At 40.5% G+C, this 19,345-nt stretch overlaps 1 protein-coding gene and 1 pseudogene across 1 annotated transcript; one reads left to right on the top strand and one right to left on the bottom strand.

Annotated features, from left to right (window-relative positions):
* Window positions 1-361: 361 nt before the first annotated feature.
* LOC109244581 (prolycopene isomerase, chloroplastic) lies at window positions 362-7,169 on the bottom strand. The gene is made up of 13 exons (XM_019411690.1): window positions 6,313-7,169; window positions 4,473-4,679; window positions 4,277-4,376; window positions 3,358-3,440; window positions 3,213-3,269; window positions 2,988-3,140; window positions 2,325-2,403; window positions 2,038-2,186; window positions 1,824-1,958; window positions 1,606-1,719; window positions 1,349-1,459; window positions 1,141-1,249; window positions 362-816 (listed from the first exon to the last, which is right to left on the bottom strand). Exons 1-13 carry the CDS (start codon window positions 6,781-6,783, stop codon window positions 743-745), a joined length of 1,842 nt encoding a protein of 613 aa, XP_019267235.1. The 5' UTR covers window positions 6,784-7,169; the 3' UTR covers window positions 362-742.
* Window positions 7,170-8,785: 1,616 nt separating this feature from the next.
* Window positions 8,786-9,367, top strand: LOC109244575 (annotated as a pseudogene).
* The last annotated feature ends 9,978 nt before the right edge of the window (window positions 9,368-19,345 follow it).

Raw genomic sequence — 19,345 nt, 5'->3', positions numbered from 1 at the left:
TTCTGATTAGTTGGATTAGGTTCTGAAGTGTACATATCTAAGTCAGAAATAACATACAATGTTGTAATTTCAATTTTCCTACTAGGTAGCTAAAAAACACATATAATGCGCATTCGATACCATTTCTTGTGAGTACCTCATTTTAGGGATCCGCTTGAGATTTTTATACTTGATTGCTATGGTAATGCTGACATGGTGATTTAATGTTCCTTTTGGAAGATAAACTTTCTGATAATGGACCAGAATAGATGCCAAGTGGACTGAAGGGTGTATTCTTGTTGCTACTTTGTACCTCAGTAGTGGACTGGTGTAGCAATATTTCATAAATGATGGTCATAGAAGAATAGCGTTTGCAGCAATGTGATATACAACATATACTGGGAATTTTCTTTGTTCCATAACTATGGATCTGAATGTTACCAGAATGTTATAGCAAATGATCCACAGTAGACATTGAATAGATTTACAAATCAAAACAGCTCTCAATATCTTGTGACCTGAATTGGACCTCATTTCCAGTTCATTTACATAAGAAGATAAGAGGTAATAACCTATTAAAGTAAAAAATTTGGCACTAACCAATGCACTGCCCAACAAAATAAACCTGTGCCTTATATGAAGATGTTTCTGGCAGAAGCCAATCATTTGACTGCCAAAGTATTGTCATATGCTTTTATTCTTTTTTTTTTTTAATTTGTTGAGAAGTTTGTCATATGCTTGTTTTTAACTTAACGAGTAGATATCATGCTAGTGTCCTTAACCAACCGAGTAGTCTAAGAAGACCACTGTCCAGCACCTCTGATTTTTTCTCAAATCCTGTGACAGCAAAACGAGGATATCAAAATCAGACTATGGAAATATGGATATAAACTAAATATAAGATACATAAATTCCATATCGATGAGCATATTATATTAGATTATAGGATATCAAACAAAACTTTTCATCAATAACCAAAGTAATAAGACCACTTATTGCTGATTGGCACATATTAAGTCGATACCTCCCTAGCGGGAACCTTTTGAAGGCCACAGAGTAAAATATAGTAGAGCTAGTGATATGTGTAATAAAGATATCACGACAAATGCAATCGGGACTTTCAAGTTCTGAAAATTGAATATCTTGTCAAACCATGTTTACCTAAGTCGGCAGCAACTCGGTGAGCACACATTACTCCTGAAAAGGCTACAGCTATAACACCTTGTCCAGGAAAGCAACTATCGCCCACACAATATAGACCATCTATAGCCTGTAAGCTCAGAAACCATACAGAACAGTTTATTCTGTGCGCTTCTATTTACCAGTAGAACAGTAAAGCAACTAGATACTGAAGTTATGATTCACTTACAGTGGTATTGAAAGGCATTCCTAGTAATCCCTTTGGAGTTCCGCGTGGCATTGGTCCATAGGTACCACTATCACGAGCAAGGTATCGTCTATGTGTCTTTGGTGTTCCCACCTACAAGAGTCCAATCATAAATATAAATGGATGAAGCCCCAAGGCACGAAGCCACAAACTATTTTAGCATGTAGATTTGGTACTGAAGAAAGCTCATTATCGTTCACTATGACCAACTATTCAGTTCATAAAATCATGACTTATACCTCCTTAAAGACAATAGATGACTTGAGCCCTGGGAAGAGTGTCTTTTCAAGTCTGCCTATAATTCTTTCAGCAACAAGCTCTTTCTTTGCTTCATAGTCTTTCAGAGAGAGTCCCTAGTAAGGAAAAACATCCGTACTTTAGTTTCCAGTAAAAAAAAAAGGATGACATAGATACACTAGAGGTTACCTTAGACACTTAAGGCATATACTATTTTTACCTCCCAATCTTCTATGTTCGCCGTTGTAAAAATGTGAAGAATATGATGTCCTTCTGGGGCCAATGATGAATCAAGAACAGTAGGAATGCTCAAGAATATACTTCCATACGGTTTCTCCAAATTTGTCCAATTATCCTGTAAAATCAAGAGATTATGAATGTGAGCCTTAAACAGGAAAAGATAGATAACAAGCCCGTTGAAGTGCCAATAGTACCTCAAGGGTAAAATGGTGACAATCAGTGTCTGGAGGGAGAACATCTGCTTTAACCCCCATGTGAATAGAAAGAAATGAAGGTGCTTTTACATAAGCTTTCTGGAAAGCTTCTTCTTCTTTTGGCAGATTCTCAGCTTTTAAAAGCTTTCCTACAATGTAAGACACTTGACATGAGAAGATAAGATATGAAGAGAATCAAATGTGTACAAGAAAACCACAGTACTAGCTCTAAGACAAAAGAATCTTAAGAAAACATATAAATTATGCTGGCTTCTAGGAAAACTAACCAAAAGTATCCCATCTGGTGGCATTCGATACTATGGTTTTAGCATAAAACTTCCTTCCATCGGAAAGTTTCACTCCCACCTAAAAGAAAAAGAAGCGTTTGAGAAAATGGCCTAGCATGCACATTGGCGAACACAGCATTCAAAAATGCAAAACAAGATACGATTAGGACATTGAAAAATACAATTTTCATTATTTGTTACGTATAATTTAGTCATGTATGTATAAATATGTAGACACTTTCTGTATTTTCAGGGGCGTAACTGACATCCAACTAAAGGGGATGTAGGACCTACCCAGATGTTTGGTCTTCCCTCTTCTTTCTTTGTCCTCACATTTTTCCTCTTTTACTATATACTACTACCCAATTTTAAAAATATTTTAACATCCTAACATGCTAATATTACCTTAAATCTTAAAACGGCTCGTCTAGATGCAGTTAGGCATACCAAAGACCTATATAGGACAAGTGTTTTTGATGGTCAAACAGTGGAAAGACGATTTGACGATAGTTAAAAGTGTGCGTGACATGTGTCACTGTATGTCTAAGAGAGTGTCGGCAAAGACATGTCCAATATGAACACCAGAACAACAGTTTTGCATATCACAATAGGAATAATCACTCTTAACAATAATTTCACAATGGTTCTAGGACCAAGACTCACAGCTTTGCCGTTGTCCAAAATGATACTTGTGACATTTGCCCGATAAAGTATCTGACTTCCCTGATTAACCAAGCCTTTTGCTAAGGATTTGGCAATCTCGCCAACTCCACCCACGGGATAGTTGATTCCTCCAAAATGTCTGTCACATAGAACCTGCAGAAAGCAACTCATGAGAAAATGGACATCAATAAACACAAGAAGGCCTAAGGTTAAATGCAGAATTACCATGCTTGCATTGATCATTGGTGTTTGTAATGCATTAACTGTGCTCACAATAAAACACTGCAAAAGAGAAAATATAGTTGAATTCTTCAAAAGGTAAAGAAATCATCAAAAACTTTTAGTAAGTTGTACAGATTATTTGCCTCACCTCTGCATCTATGAAGGACAGCAACACGGGATCTTTTATATACTTCCGAGCAATGTCACCAGCATTCTGGGGCAAATAGTAGGCTGTGATGAATAACATTGGCATAAATTAAGATTCAATAGAAGGATATTCAATCATTCTGTGCTGCACAAATGTCAGCATGAAAAAATACCCTATAATTGGATAGTTATTCTTAAATTAGTCCGCAAGATGGATATTGGCAAATGCCCAGAATGACAGGAAGAACCTATCATAAGTCAAACGCTTTTGGGTATTAACACATCTATGAAGGAATTTTCCATGATTTATGAGCCATCAGTCGGACTGCAAAATTAACTAAATGCACTACAAAATATCCAAAGCATGTAAATCAGAACTGTTAAACACAAGAAGGGTGATTTGATAGCATAAGATCTCATTATCTTTATGCAAAAGGATACCAAGTTAATTGACGTTATACAGTGGAACGAGGTCTGTGTTTGATCAGTGAAAATGACAAAAGCCACCTAAGATAGGAAATGTTACAATCTTTGGTCATGAATTTCTTGATTATTGAGAAACAGGTCAGAGTAAAAAATCAGAGTAATCTGTATTCAGAACTGTATTAATTTTTGGCAACTACTGAGTTCTACAAGCTTTTTCAACACTATCAGTTGAACATCTGTTTAATTATGCAACTACAGTTATCGTGTGAGTTATAGCATTTCTCTGGACTTTTCCTGCTATTAATGTAAATTTGTATACCAATAAAAGGACATGAAACAAAGTCAATTTGAAACAATTCTCTGCATCCATTTCTAGCATTGCGGGAGCTTAGTGCACTAGACTGCCTCTTTTACCCATTTCTAGCATTAGGACTGAAGGCACAGCTAAAGAAATACAACATTTGAAGTTAAAAGGAAAAGAGAAAAGAAATTACCGAGAGTCAAGCATTCGAGGGGCTTCTTAAAAAACTGGCCAAAAAGGTAGATGGGTTCCTCCAAAGACTTCAGTTCCAAAGAATTCAGAGAATTAAAGATCTGTGCATCCATATTCAACAAATGATTTTGAGTCTAAATCAGGAAGTCCAAAATTTAAAGCAAGCTGCAGTCACCTTAATTTTAATGACCACAAACCTTCCAGCATTCACTGTAGAATTTGATAATCCCTTCTTTTTCATGTGGAAATTTACTCACAAGCTCTTGAATGAAGTCATCATATTCTCGGTGTACACGGACAGAAAGGTCATTGGGTAGATGGAAATGCACAGTTGTTGGGTCAGGTATAACTTCTAATTTACATCCTACTGCTGCCAATGCTTGAGTTATCAAATTGAGGTTTCCCTGTCAAAAGATGTGAAACATCCAATCACATGTAAGCACTGCAGACCACATACAACAGAACAAAGCATACACCACTGCCAGTACAAATTATGTTAATGACAGAATTATGTAGTTATTGGGATGACATTCTTCAATTGAAACAGAGTCTCTTCCAGTATTTTCAGACTAAGAAGCTTGGAAAAGATTGAGATACTTCCGAGGCATCAACACGGCCCAATCTAGAGCATAAAACATGCATCAGATATACTCGAGGAAGGAATGGAAATATTCGACCCACTGGCACTTATTAAATCTAAATTTAGAGCTCCAGCTGGGGTAGAAAAGCCCCTCATTGATCCAGGTTAATGTAGATAGATGGTCGGCAATGTGGAATTACCTCACTACAACCCAACTTAACAATGCTTTGTTGTGAACATAGTACGTTGGTTTACGAATTCCCATGTGATATTCAATAGGATGCTATGATTTTCATTCTTGTACACATCTTCCAGGAAATGAACTACTCTACAGTATGGTCATACAAAACATGAACACATTGTTAGCTATACTAGTGCAGTTCTTGGAACTGAAGTTTGATGAGAGAGATCAGAATAAGAACATTATATGCACGACACATACATCAAATACTGGAAGGACTAACTGCATAGGAGAAAAGATGGTTCTTGGGGACATCACCAGCTTTGTTAAATTAACCAACCAACTGCAGACAATTACTTGAAATATCTTGTCAGTCTGTTAATTAGTTACTACATATACACTAAGCTTGGGACATTTGACATGTATTCACCAACTTGACCCAAAATGTTACAGAGTATATGCACATGTGTAAATAGGTTTTCTACAATGCTATTCTTCAGAATTTGTTACTCTATAGCACGGCATATGTAAAAGCACAGAGGCATAAGACACTGTATCTGCGAATTGTCAAAATCTATTCTCTTGTTTTCGCAATGTCATCACAAAAGAAGGCTGGGGGCAGGAAACCATATGTGAAGAAGACCTTGTATCATAGTTTAACAGTTGTTATCAAACAAATTCTAGGAAGACCTAAATTTGGGAAATATGCAAGGAAACATATAACTGATCCGTCCTTAAGCATCAGATATATCTCTGATATTTCTCCTAGACTAGTGCGCTAGTTAAATGGATTTACAACTCAAAAAGTTTACAATATTTTCTTATACACCAGCAGAGAGTATTTCAGGTGTAGTTCCATATCATCCAAAAGAAAAATAGTTAGAAGAGTACTTGTGTATATAGCTAAGGCACTCAAGAAAAACTTATTTCAAGAATGAAACAACAGAAGACAACATGAGAGGGAAATATAGTATTATTCGGTATGAAGGGCTATAATAAACTAATAATGACAGAAATTCTGCACCATCAGCGGTAAAAGACACATGTCTTGCATTCATTAGTTTAGTGCAAACACCAGGTGCGGGTACGTCTGAGATGCAAACAAGTACAACTGTCTTGAGCCAAACTAAAGTATCTTTTATTATTATAAACGATTTATCTATTTCAAAGCACTGACCGCATATCAAAGGTTATCATTGCTTCAAAATCTTGGTCCTAATCAATACTACTTCTTGGACATCTAAATAACAGAAAGAAAGTATACAGACAAACTGACCTTATCACTGAATCCAAACATGACTGATGAACCAACATCAAAAGTATAACCACCCCTCTGGTAAAACCCAGAGCTTCCACCAGGAATAACATACTTCTCCAAAACCAAAACCTTAGCTCCCTTAACTGCTAGCTGTGTTGCTGCCACTAATCCACCTATTCCTGACCCTATAACAATGGCATCATAGTTGCCACTCTCATTTACTTCTACATCACCAACTCCGTAGCTCTCCACTACTTTATCTACAACTGCTTTCAACTGTGAAACAATACCCCCTTTTCTTCCCTTAGTCTTATTTAGCCCCAAACTCAAGCCATGAAGCTGCTGGACACCAGTAAAATTCCCAATTCTCAAAGGGTCAAAATAAGAACTTATCTTTTTATTGTTTCTGAGTTTGCTATCACCCAAAGCTACAATCTTGTAGTTACCATCAAGAAGTGAATTGGGAAACATAAAATTCAAGGTACCCATTTTTGTATTTTTCAATATTTGGGCTTTAACCAACCAAGTCTTGAACTTTTTGCCTTCAATTCTGTAATTGCATAAGCACTGAGAATTACAAAATCTTGAATCCTTTTATCTTTAAAAATGTTCAAAATCCAAGATTACAGACAACAACAACTATAAAAATTGAATCTTGACAATTCTTGGACCTCAGGGTAGGCAACAGGTTAGGTGAATAAAGTGTATTAGCAAAGGATTTTGATGAGGTGGGAATGAGCAAAGTGGAGGGTTCTTCACTTGTCTGTAGTGCTTGAAAATGAAAGAAAAGTGGATTGGCATGATTCTAATTTTGTGATTCCCAGTGGAAATGAGACAATGTGGTATTTTTTGCTGGACAAGTTTTATTGAAATGTTTAGGTGCTTGCTGGCCAAGTTTTATTTGTTAGGTTTATGCTAGGTGGGGATTAGATTGTCATTATGTAAAAAGGTTGGAGTTTCTTAATGTCCCAAATGGTCCTAAACTATAAGCAAGTTGCTTTAATGATCCCATAATATTTGTTTTCTTCTTAATAGTTCCTACTGTGTAGCTATAAAAAGATTTGGTTAAATTTTTAATATAACGCTAGCAATATGAAATGATTCGTATAACTAATTCCAACTTATTTACAATTGAGACGAAATAGTTACTATTGTTTATGACTTTATGTGACATATCAATTATAATATTAAGGGTTAAAAATGGGAAATAAATAATTTTATTTCAAAAACAACTTAATTACATCAACATAATCACCTAGCTCTCAAGAAGTTACAATTGAACCATATTGACAAGAGTTGGAATTTCTGGGAAGTTTACCAAATATCATGGGCGGAAAATATTTACCCGTCCCTACTCATTACCTTTTCCTCTTACTCATTTTTTTTAATCTCCACCAAATGAAGCCAATTCAGGCTACTATAAACCAAGCCAAAACAAGCAAAGCTAAACCAAATCAAGCGAAGCCAATTCTAACCAAGTAAAACAAAGCCAAGTCAAAAGGGTAAAAAAAGTTGGGATGGGTGTGGGTACCAGGGGTTATTAGTTTTAATTGGGTAGGTATATATTGTAAATAGTTTTCAATTGGCTAGGAAGGAGTAATTAGTTTAAGCTCAATGAGTATTTTGCATGTGGTCATGTTGCGTCTTCCTTATTTTTTTATTAATTATTGTTTTTAAAAAAACATAGCCATCTCTCCCATTTCTAGTCTCTATTGTTGCTTTAACGGGTAAATTATTTCTTTTTTTTCCCATTTGTGGGAATATATTGGATTGTTGTTGTTAAATAAGATTTCAAATATTTTCTAATATTATAGTTTTATTTGATTAGTAGTGATTTTGATGATCTTTTTGATTTTGTTTATAATATACAAAAATCACATATGAGATTTGGCAATAACCCATGCATTTCTATATAATAATCCAAAAGAATACATGTAAACCTTAGCCTTTTGACCAAAAAATATAGATATTTGGTTAAACTAATTAAATGTATATAATGAGGGGTTAAACTTAGTTAATAATAATAACTTCAGATCTAATATAAAACAATAAATGTCACCAGAGTAAATAAAGAGAAAGTTTAAGACAATATTTAATGAGGTAGATGATTCCTCCTTCTGACTAGGAGTGTGCATTCGAATCGGTTTATCGATAAATCGAATCGATTATTTGTTATCGGTTTATCGATTTCGATTTCGATTTTGAAATTTTCCTTATCGAGTTATCGATTTTGATTTCGATTTTGTCCTCTTCGGTTATCGGTTTATCGATAAACCGATAAGATATACTAAAAAGACAAATATACCCTTATTCGATAATACCATTTCCTTTACCCTAAGTTCCTAACCCTAAAATTGGAGCAGAATCTTGCTGCAAAAATGGCTGGTCTCTCCACAGTGGCAGCCACTTCAAATGGCATCAACCAGCTCAATTACAGAGTAGGACCCAATTCGTCTCTCTGTACAACAAACCCACAAAATTTTCATAGTCAATGGCTTGGTACTCCAATCAAAATCTCTCTTCAGTCCAACAATTTCAACCATTTCTTACAAAACATTGCCCCAATAAAGCCACCATCTCCTTTAGCCTTCCTTATGGAAAGTCAGAGGCTACAGTATCTATAGAGAAAATTCCTAAATGGTCGTCAAAGGCGATAAAATAATTTGCCATGGGTGAATTGGAAGCAAGAAAACTTAAATATCCCACTACTGGAACAGAAGCTCTTCTCATGAGAATCCTGATTGAAGGGACAAATTTTGCTTCAAAATATTTGAGGGCGAACAACATTACTCGTGAAGAAACTATCAAAGTACTTGGAAAAGCTGACATGTGGTTTTTCAGTCCCGAACATCCTCCTTTAACTGAAGGTGCACAAAAGGATCTTGATTGGGCACTTGATGAAAAACTCAAATCCAGTGACAATGGGGAGATTACAACTACTCATTTGCTCCTTGGAGTGTGGTCACAAGTAGGATCACCAGGTTATAAGATATTGTCAGCTTTGGGCTTCAACGATGAGAAAGCTCAAGAGTTGAAGAATGTAATTTCTGAACCTGGTTTTGTGGATGATTAAGATGAAGATTTTTGTGTTGATGTATTCCTTTAACCTGAACTGAGTTTCCAAATTTGCAATCAGATTAGTCGTTTTGACGTGGAAAAAAAAGTTCCTAACCCTATTATTTCCTCTACCCATTCGATTTTGCATGTGCTTGTTGACACAATTTTTATGTTATAAACGGTGTTCGTCTTATTTTAGCTTCTTTTGTCCATATTAGTTAGGCGTGTTTATAGCGATATACTTTCCGTGGCATCCCGCAAATTTTCTTATTGGTGTAATCGATAACCGAATCGATAAGCCCAAAAAATCGTTAAATCGAAATCGAAAAAATCGAAACCTTATTGAAACGATAACGATTAGCATATGTACAAATCGATAATCGATAAGTAATTATCGATAAGGGTCAAAATCGAATCGATAAATCGAATGCACACCCCTACTTCTGACAATGATAAATGATAGATGAAGATCAGAATATTGTGACCCTTCTCCGATCTGGTGGAAAAGGTATGGAATAATAGAAGATCAAATCTATTTAGAAAGGTAATGTTTGTATTCTATTTAGAGAGAAAGTCTACTTTTCATGGACTGTCCTCATCAGAGAATATTACATGCATGTCACCTGATAATTATTTTTATTTATAAGGGACATACCCCCAATTAACCCTAATAGTACAAACACTGGAAATATTTAATAGAATATTCCCTTAAAAATCATGTTACTAAAATAGCCGTTACTGCTCCTTCTGACACTTGACCTCGGCCATGATCGACTGCTCGACGGTGAGTTCCATTGGTTACTAATCGACCTCGGCCAAATTACTTTCAGTAATACCACTTCGTGTCGAATATTCTTAGGCAGATTTTGACCCATATAGTTAGTCCCTCTGCTTATCGAGGCCGTCTCTCAGACGACCTCGATGAGCGAACTTCGCTAGTCGTAGTTGAGAGATTTAGGTGGGCAGGTCGAGTAATGACGCTCATGGCGAGGTGGTAACGTGGTGCTTCGTGAGCTATAACTTACCGTTACGTCGGTTCAGAATGACGTCATGACATCATGCGTCATTATTACACATTTTCCCGATGTATTGTGTCACTTCCCGTGTCTCTGCTGTTTCGATATTTGTTCTAGGCATCGACGATTGGTATTCTCGATTATGGTGCATGGGTTTTTATAAATAGGGATAGAAGACCCTCTACCTGATCCTTTGTGTTTTCAAGTATTGAGTCTCTATCTCTTTCTTTCTTCTTCCTCCAGTGTTCTTGCCATTGTTACTTTCACCTTTGCATCCCTGTTTTCCCCGATTTTAACAACTTCTGCTACTAATACCTCCTTCGTGCTTGCATTTTCTACATATATAAACAACCAAAGATGGTTAATACATCTTCTAACTCTGGGGGGACATCTGACCCGGTTCCATTGGCAGTGAGCATACCCCTCATGATGATGGGGCTGCCATTGTTACAGAAGATGAGAGCTTCCCTACGGTGGAGGAAATAATTCCTCGTAGGGAGAAAGCTAGGTCTGATTTCTCGAAGTTGCCAGAGGACGACCTCGAAATCTCGGAGTCGTTGATGAAAGAGGCTGCTCTGACCGAGTTTAGGGCCAGATTCAAAATTCCCGCCCATATAGACCTGGTCCCCGCACGGCACGATGTGAAGCAACTACACCACCCTGGGTATTGCGCCTTCTACGCATACCCCTTCTATGTGGGTTATTCTTTCCCCAGCCTTCGGCTTTAGGTAGACCATCTCGACCAACAAAGGCCTCAACATCTGAGAATTTGCCCCTTCCTGTGCTTCATTTAGTAGACGAGTCATCACAAAGCGAGGAGGACTTGGTTCCGCGTAAGAGGAGGTCGATTGATGTTGACGATGAGACAGTTAGAGCGCTGGACTCTACAAGGGGCGACTGTGAGCCGACCATTGCTGCGCTAGAGAGTGACGCAAATCCATTATTCGGAGCTCCGCTGTCTACGAGGGTCGTGGATGATGCTTCTTTACCCGAGGTTGCGGTTGAAGTTGGAAGGCCGTCTGAGGCTGCTAACGTCGTACCAAGAAACGAGCCGTCATTTTTGGGACCGGTTGACGTTCCATCATCAGTTGAGGAGAGAGGAAAAGGCATTGCCGAGGACGGTTATGAAATCGGCTCTGACATTGATCCCGAGGAGGTACGGATGTTGAGTGAAGGATTTATTCGGGTGGAAGTGAGGTTAGAGGGGTCTACTCGTACCATCGTAGTCCTCATGGACCGTGACCTGTTGGTGAACACGGAGGACGTGGTTCCCTCCTTGGGTCCCCTTTGTTCCGACGCGGAGGGCAGGACCCTAGAGACGTTGAATGATGCCGCCCATCGTCGGGCATAGCCGGCCTCACCCTCAGGGTAAGTTTTCCGATCCTCCTAGTTTCTATGCCTTGCACCTTTTTGTTTTTTTCTTAGACTGACTTTCTTCCTCTTTTGCTCTTTTTCTAGACCATTATATTTGAGATTGAGAGTGCTCGCCGAGAAGAGAGGCGTAAAACCATTTTTAAGAAGATGGAGAGGAAGTACCGTGAATACCGCATCAAGCATTTTTAGATTTGCAGGCGATTTGGCGAGAGTGGTAATTTCCAAGCTATCAGGGATGAGCTGAAGCAGAAAGATGATGAGCTTATGAGAGTCATCAGTAAATGTAGTGTCCTCGAGGGGGCTCTTAGAGAAAAATAAGAGGAGCTCGAGGTGAGCAGGGGGTGGAGGCCCAGTGCGCGGACCTTCAAGATCAAGTTCTCTCTCTGCAGACCAAGCTCGAACAAAGTTTGGTCAGGGCTTATGTTTTGAGTGGCGAGGTCGCCCAGAAAACGGAGGAGGTTGCTGAGAGGGCAGCTGACTTGGAGAGGGCCGAGTTATCTAGGCTGGCGGCTTCGACAAAGGTTGAAGCTTTGGAGGATGCGATCCGCGTTCTTCGATCCGAGTGGCCAAACAATTTGGAGATGGCTAAGCTCACGGAATCTAAGCTTGATGAGCGGATATGGGAGCTAGAGAAAGCGGTTTATGGTCTTGAAGACCAAGTCGCCGCTCTTGAGGCCAAGAAGTCCCGGCTATTGGCTCAATTGTCCTCCTTTCATGCTTCTGCCTTTCCTCATGTCCCGCGGGATTTATATGACAAGTGGATCCATGCCGAGGCCCATCTAGACATATTCAGAGATTTGACGACAACGGGGTTAGTTCCTAAGGCTAATTTTTAGGGTGCTCTTGCTAAGGCGCGTGCAACTCGGATTGCCTGTGGCTATGACCCTGCTACACCGGGGACCGGTGATGGCGAGGAGGATTTGGATGCGATTGAGCAAGATGCCTGGTATGAGGACGAATATCCTGATGGCGATGGTGGAGATGGCGCTGTTGGGTCGGGTGGCGAGTAGTTATTTCTTTGGTTTGTAATTTGTGCATATTTTTGTGGGCGTCTGTTTAGCCCTTGTAAAGAATATTTTTTGAAGTATGAAATGATATTTTCGCTGTTCGTTTCTGAATCTTTTCTCTGCTTGGTCTTGTATGCTTCTATCGTTTGGTCACCTTAATCATAAGAATTTTGGTTTTGGTCGTGGCCGGGGCTGGTAGGTGTTAATTCGAACAAGGTCGAATGTGAGACGATTCGAGCGAGGTCGAACATTAGTTAGTTTGATCGAGGCAGAATGTCACTTTAATTGATTCGAACGAGGTCGAACGTGAGTCAATTCAAACGAGGTCGAATGTCACTAGTTAATTCGAATAAGGTCGAATGTGAGTTAATCAATCGAGATCGAATGTGATTAATTCGAACGAGGTCGAATGTCACCTTAGTTGATTCGAACGAGGTCGAATGTGAGTTAATTCGAACGAGGTCGAATGTGAGTTAATTCGAACAAGGCCGAATGTCACTTTAGTTAATTTGAATGAGGTCGAATGTGAGTTAATTCGAACGAGGTCGATTGTGAGTTAATTTGAACGAGCTCGAATGTCACTTTAGTTAATTCGAACGAGGTCGAATGTTAAATTCGAACGAGATCGAATATTAATTCGAACAAGGTTGAATGTGAGTTAATTCGAACGAGGTCGAATGTCACTTTAGTTGATTTGAACGAGGTCGAATGTGAGTTAATTCGAACGAGGTCGAATGTGAGTTAATTCAAACGAGGTTGAATGTCACTTTAGTTAATTCGAACGAGGTCAAATGTGAGTTAATTCGAACGAGGTTGAATGTTGCTTTAATTGATTAGAACGAGGTCGAATGTTATTTATTCGATTGTGGCCGTAGGCCGAGTAGATACTGAGGCAATGTATTTTTGGAAACATGGGCGAACCTACATTTGTGATTTGCTCATACTTGAAAGAATTTACATGTTTTTCGGGCTGGCATTCCAATTCCGGTCTATCTAGTCCCTTCATTGGGCGACTTGGAGATGTGTTGAGAGGTCGGGTGATGAACTGACCGTCCCGTGCCTTTTCCGTCCATACTTCAACTTGGAGTTTCCCCCTTATCGCCTCGTTAAAAAACTCTTTGAGAAAACCCATTGGGACAAAACTCAAGCGAGGGAAAAAGAGTACGACTTGGAGGACGCTTGTTCTTAAAAATTAAAGTACTTGAGGTGGGCGACGTTCTAGTTGTTTGGTAGCAGTTTTGCTTCCATTGTTTCTTGTTGAAATGACCCTTTGTTTGCTGTTGCTATGATTCTGTATGGGCCGTCCCAATTCGTTCCCAGTTTGCCCTCCCGTGGGTCATTTTCTCTCTTGTGTTTTGGCTTTGAGCACGTAGTCCCCGACTTTGAGTGGTCTGACCTTGGTCTTTTTGTTGTAGTAGAGTTCTGCCTGTTGTTTTTGGGTGATCATCTTATGTAGGCCATATCTTTCCGTTCTTCGTCTTCGTCGAGGTCTTGCCTTCCACTTTAGTCGTTCCTCGACCCGTTCTCATGGGAGTATCTCAGACTGGGCTCTTTGGCTTCGACTAGTATTACTGCATCAGTCCCATAGACTAATGAGTAAGGCGTCTCTCCTGTGCTCGTCTTTGGCATTTTGCGGTATGCCCATAGCACTTCTGGCAGTAGTTCTGGCCAAAGTCCCTTAGTGTCCTCGATGTTTTTCTTCATGATATTCAATATTGATTTGTTGGAGGACTCCGCTTGTCCGTTGCCCGCGGGGTGGTATGGGGTGGAGAGTATTCTTTTGATATGCCACTTCTCGAAAAATTCGGTGACCTTTTTTCTAGTCAATTGGGGTCCGTTGTCGCAACTGATCTCTTTGGGGAGGCCAAAGCAACACACTATGTTTTCCCATATGAAGATGATCACTTCTTGTTCGCATATCTGAGCGAATGCTCCTGCTTCTACCCATTTAGAAAAATAGTCAGTCAAAACTAAAAGAAACGTACGTTACCTCGTCCTGCGAAAAGGGGGCCGACGATGTCCATCCCCCACTTGATGAAAGGCCACGGGGAAATGACTGAGTGGAGATGCTCGCCTGCTTGGTAGATCATTGGGGCGTACTTTTGGCACTGCTCGCATCTTTTCACGAAGTCCGCGGCCTTTTATATCATAGTAGACCAGTAGTAACCTGCCCGTATGAGGCATCTGACCAGAGATCGGTTGCCAGAATGTGCCCCGCAGTGGCCTTCATGGACTTCCTCTAGGACGCGCCGTGGTTGATTCGGGACCAAGCATTTCGCTAGGGGATCGCCGTACATCCTCTTGTATAGATCATTGTGAATGATGCGGCCGCTTGCATCTTCTTGGACTCCTTTTTATCATCTTGGAGTACGCCATCTTTCAAGTATGTAATGATACGGTTGCTCCAATCCAAAGTTAGATTTATAGTCCTTACCTCAATTTGATCTATCGACGAGTGGAGGAGGGTGACCACGTTTACTTTGCCGGTTACACTTTTGGTGGCTGCCGCTAATTTGATGTGGCCATTGGCTTTGATGTTTTGTGCCCGAGGGATTTGGTCGAGCTGGCATTCATCAAAATCGGGCAGTAATTTGCAGATTTCGGCTTGGTATTTTACAGCTGATGCTCTTTGATCTGGAAAGTCCCCGTGACTTGGTTGAGGACGAGCTGCGAGTCACAACGTAGGATGACCTGCCTCGCTCCGTACTTGAGTGCTAGCTTTAATCCTACAATCATGGCCTCATACTCGACCTCATTATTAGTCATGTCCGAGCACCTTATGGACTGGCGAATTACTTCGCCTGTCGGGACCTCGAGCAGGAGTCCCACTCCAAATACTGACGCATTGGAAGCGCCGTCTGTGTACAGAATCCATTGATCTTGTGTTTGCGGAGAAGCGTGGGCGGCTTCTTTTTCTACTTCAAGCATTATTTTTGTGCTGAATTCAGCGAGGACTTGTGATTTTATCGCCGTCCGTGGTTGATACATGATATCATGCTCAATTCTATAGCCCACTTAGCTAACCTTCTTGATTGCTAGGGTTTATGTAAAATACTTCTCAAGGGGAAAGTTGTGACTACCGTGATGGGGTGGCACTGGAAGTAGGGTCTAAGCTTTCGTGAAGCTACGACCAAGGCCAGCACCTATTTTTCGAGGTGAGGGTACCGCGTCTCGGCGTCGATTAAGGTTTTGCTAATGTAATAGATGGGAGATTGTGTACCTTTGACTTCTCGGACTAGGACTGCGCTCACTGCTACTTCGGTTACAGCGAGGTAGACGAGAAGACGTTCTACCGATTCTACTTTGGCGAGCAATGGCGGTGATGATAGATAAGCCTTTAACTCCTTCAGGGCTTGAACACACCCGGATGTCCATAGGAGACCATTATCCTTCTTGAGTACGCACCTATCAGACGATCGTGAGATGAACCTCGACAAGGCGGCGATGCGGCCAATCAGCTTCTGAACTTGTTTCTTGCTGGTTAAGTGTTTTGGTATTCCCTCTATGGCCTTGATTTGGTCGGGGTTGACCTCGATGCCTCTTTGTGATACCATGAAACCCAAATATTTTCCTGAGGTTACGCCGAACACACACTTCTCGGGGTTTAGTTTCATCCCATATCGCCTGAGTATGTCGAAGGCCTCTTTCAGGTGGTCGATGTGATCTTCTTTCCATCTGGATTTGACCAACATATCGTCTATGTAGACCTCCATGGTTTTGCCGAGTTGGTGTTTGAACATTCTTATTACCAACCTTTGATATGTTTCCCCTACGTTTTTTAGTCCGAAAGGCATCACCCTATAGCAATACGTTCCTTGGTGGATGATGAAGGTGGTTCTCATGGTCTTCCTCCTCTATGAGGATCTGGTTATAGCCGAAGTAAGCATCTAAGAAGCTGAGCAGTTCGTGCTCGGCTGTTGCGTCAATGAGCTAATCGATATGGGGTAGCGGGAATGACTCTTTTTGGCATGCTTTGTTCAAGTTTGTGAAGTCTGCGCACATCCACCATTTTCCGTTCTTCTTTTTCACCATGACCACGTCGGCGACCTATTGGGGGTATTTTGATTCCTTGATGGAGCCTTTTTCCAGCAACTATTCAACCTCCTCGCGGACTACATCATTTATTGCGGGATTGAACTTTCACCTAACTTTCCTTACCGGGGGGTAAAATAAATTGACGTTCAACTTGTGTATCGCTATCTCCTTCGGGATACCCGACATGTCTTCATGGGAAAAGAACAACAAGTCTGCGTTATTAGTTAAGAAATGACTGAATTTAACTGGTTCCTGAAGATTGTGTCCGATGTTGGCTCTCTTGTTGTGGTCGTTATCATCGAGTTGGACGGGGCCAAGGTCTTCTATGGTTGATCCCGTGGCCTCTATTATTTCGGGGTCTTTGATGACGTCCTCCCTTTCATCACTGCTCGACCTCGACCCTGTTAATTGATATGCCTCTTTTGCTTTGCCTTTCATTTGTTGGGTGTATGTACAATCCTGGGTGATGCGATAGAATTCTAAGGAAGTGTGTTGTTCTCCTCGTATGCTGAACACTCCCCATGGTTCGGGAAATTTGATAACTTGGTACAAGCTAGAGGGGATGGCCTTCATGGCGTGTATCCAAGGTCGACCTATTATGGCATTATACGCCGTATCTTGGTCCATGATGTGGAATGTGGTTTCAAGAGTGACGCCGCCGACCAGGATGGGGAGTGTGATTTTTCCGGATGTTCGTTCAACTGCATTGTTAAAACCGGTTAGCGTGATGCAGCGTGGAACTACCTTATCCCCGAGTTTCATCTGTGCAAGTACTCGAGGCTAGATAATGCACGCGCCGCTCCCATCGTCCGCCATAATGCGCTTTACATCTGTATCTAATATTCGTAATGTGTTAACAAGAGCATCATAGTGAGGGAAAACCAAACCGCGGGTATCTGACTTATCGAAGATGATACTTTCTTCGAGTTCATAGTACCGTTCATGAGCGATCGACCATTTGAGTTTGTGGGACGTAGACGCTATTGATCGATGCGTCGTCGCCGCCTCCGATGATCATTTGGATGGTGCGAGTTGGTGAAGGTGGTTTTGGCGACCCTGATGTTGTTTAAGTCCTCGGGCAAAGTTGTCCTTTCCTCGGTCGCTTAACAGCTCTTTCAAGTGTCCTTGGTGAAGCATGTTCACTGATCGTCTCCAACCCTATACCACCATAAAATGGCAAAGAGTGGTCGATGCAGCTTTTACCCGAAAGGTCGGGATCGATATCCACAAGGAGCTAATATTGGTTGGGAGTTGGGTTTCTATCCAATCTAGCTATGTGTGTTGCTCTTAATTGCACTTCTAACCATGTTTGGATTTGTTGCTATTCTACTTTTAAATGCTACTGATTGCTGAAAGTAATCTAAGTACAATGTTTTTTATAGGATTTTTCTCAATTGATAAAAAACACTAGGGAAGTGACTTACACCTAGGCGAGTATCTAATGGGTCTAGATTTAGGACAAACTTGTCATATTTGGGGTCATTATATAACCTTTGCACATAATTACTCACTCTATACCTCTCGGTAGTTTGAGTGACTTTGCCCTAACTGGCTTTCTCAAGCCTAATTGGGTGTTAAAACAATGCAAGCAAAATTGGCTCAAGTCGGGTATTACTATCTCTAGGTTTAACCCTTTAATTGGGGCTATCAATCTCTTGAATGCACCCCAATTCTTTGTTAGCCTAAATTTCCTAGACTTAGTCCCTCTTCCTCAAGAAGAGTCTAAGTCATGAAAGCATGAATCAATGTTTGCAACCACCAATTCTACAATTAAAGCATGAATCAAGCTAAATATCACTAACCGATAAACAATTAAGCCCTAAAATTGAAGACCCATTAAATACCCACACTAGGGTTGGGTTACAACCCTAGCTAATGGGTTTAGATACTCATAATCAAGGTAGAAATCAAAGCTGGAGATGAAATATAAGCCATAAAAGTTTATTACAAGAATAAAATCTAAGATTAATAGCTAAAGCTGCTCTAAAATTACTCTAAGTGGTAAAATACGGCTGTTCACGAGCTCCTCAGACAAAAGATAACCTAAAAATGTGAAAAAGATCTATTTATACACAACTGAAATTACTGGACAAAAATATCCCTACAGAGGTTCCGCTGTCAGCGAAATAATGAGCGCCTCAGCGTAAGGACTTTCGCGGCCTCGCAAAACAAGCACGGACCGCGTTTCTTCACTTTTGTGCTTGGTTTGGAATTTATTTCGCGGATAGCATAAAACTTATCGCCTCAGCTTTAGCCTTAACCGCGGCCGCGGACCGCGCTCCTCAGTTAGGCTCACTTTGCAGGGTCTCTAAACCTTGATCGCCGCTCTCAGCGGAAATACCACCGCGGCCGTGTCAGGTATTCCGTGGCCGCACTTTTTCATCGTGGTCAGCGGTCTCTGTTGCTCCCAAAACACCTTCTCTGAACCTCAATTCCGCGGATCGCGTAATTGTGGCCGCTTCAGCGGTGGATCTTCCGCGGCCGCTCTTTTCCTTCGCGGTTAGCGCTTTTATCTCAGTGAACTTGTGCAATTTTAACTCCTTCATGAGTTGATTATGGCTT

Source organism: Nicotiana attenuata, unplaced genomic scaffold (assembly GCF_001879085.1).
Source record: "Nicotiana attenuata strain UT unplaced genomic scaffold, NIATTr2, whole genome shotgun sequence".
In the NCBI taxonomy this organism is placed as follows: domain Eukaryota; kingdom Viridiplantae; phylum Streptophyta; class Magnoliopsida; order Solanales; family Solanaceae; genus Nicotiana; species Nicotiana attenuata.
Note: the sequence above shows the minus strand (reverse complement) of the source record. Positions and strands in the feature narration are given on the sequence as shown.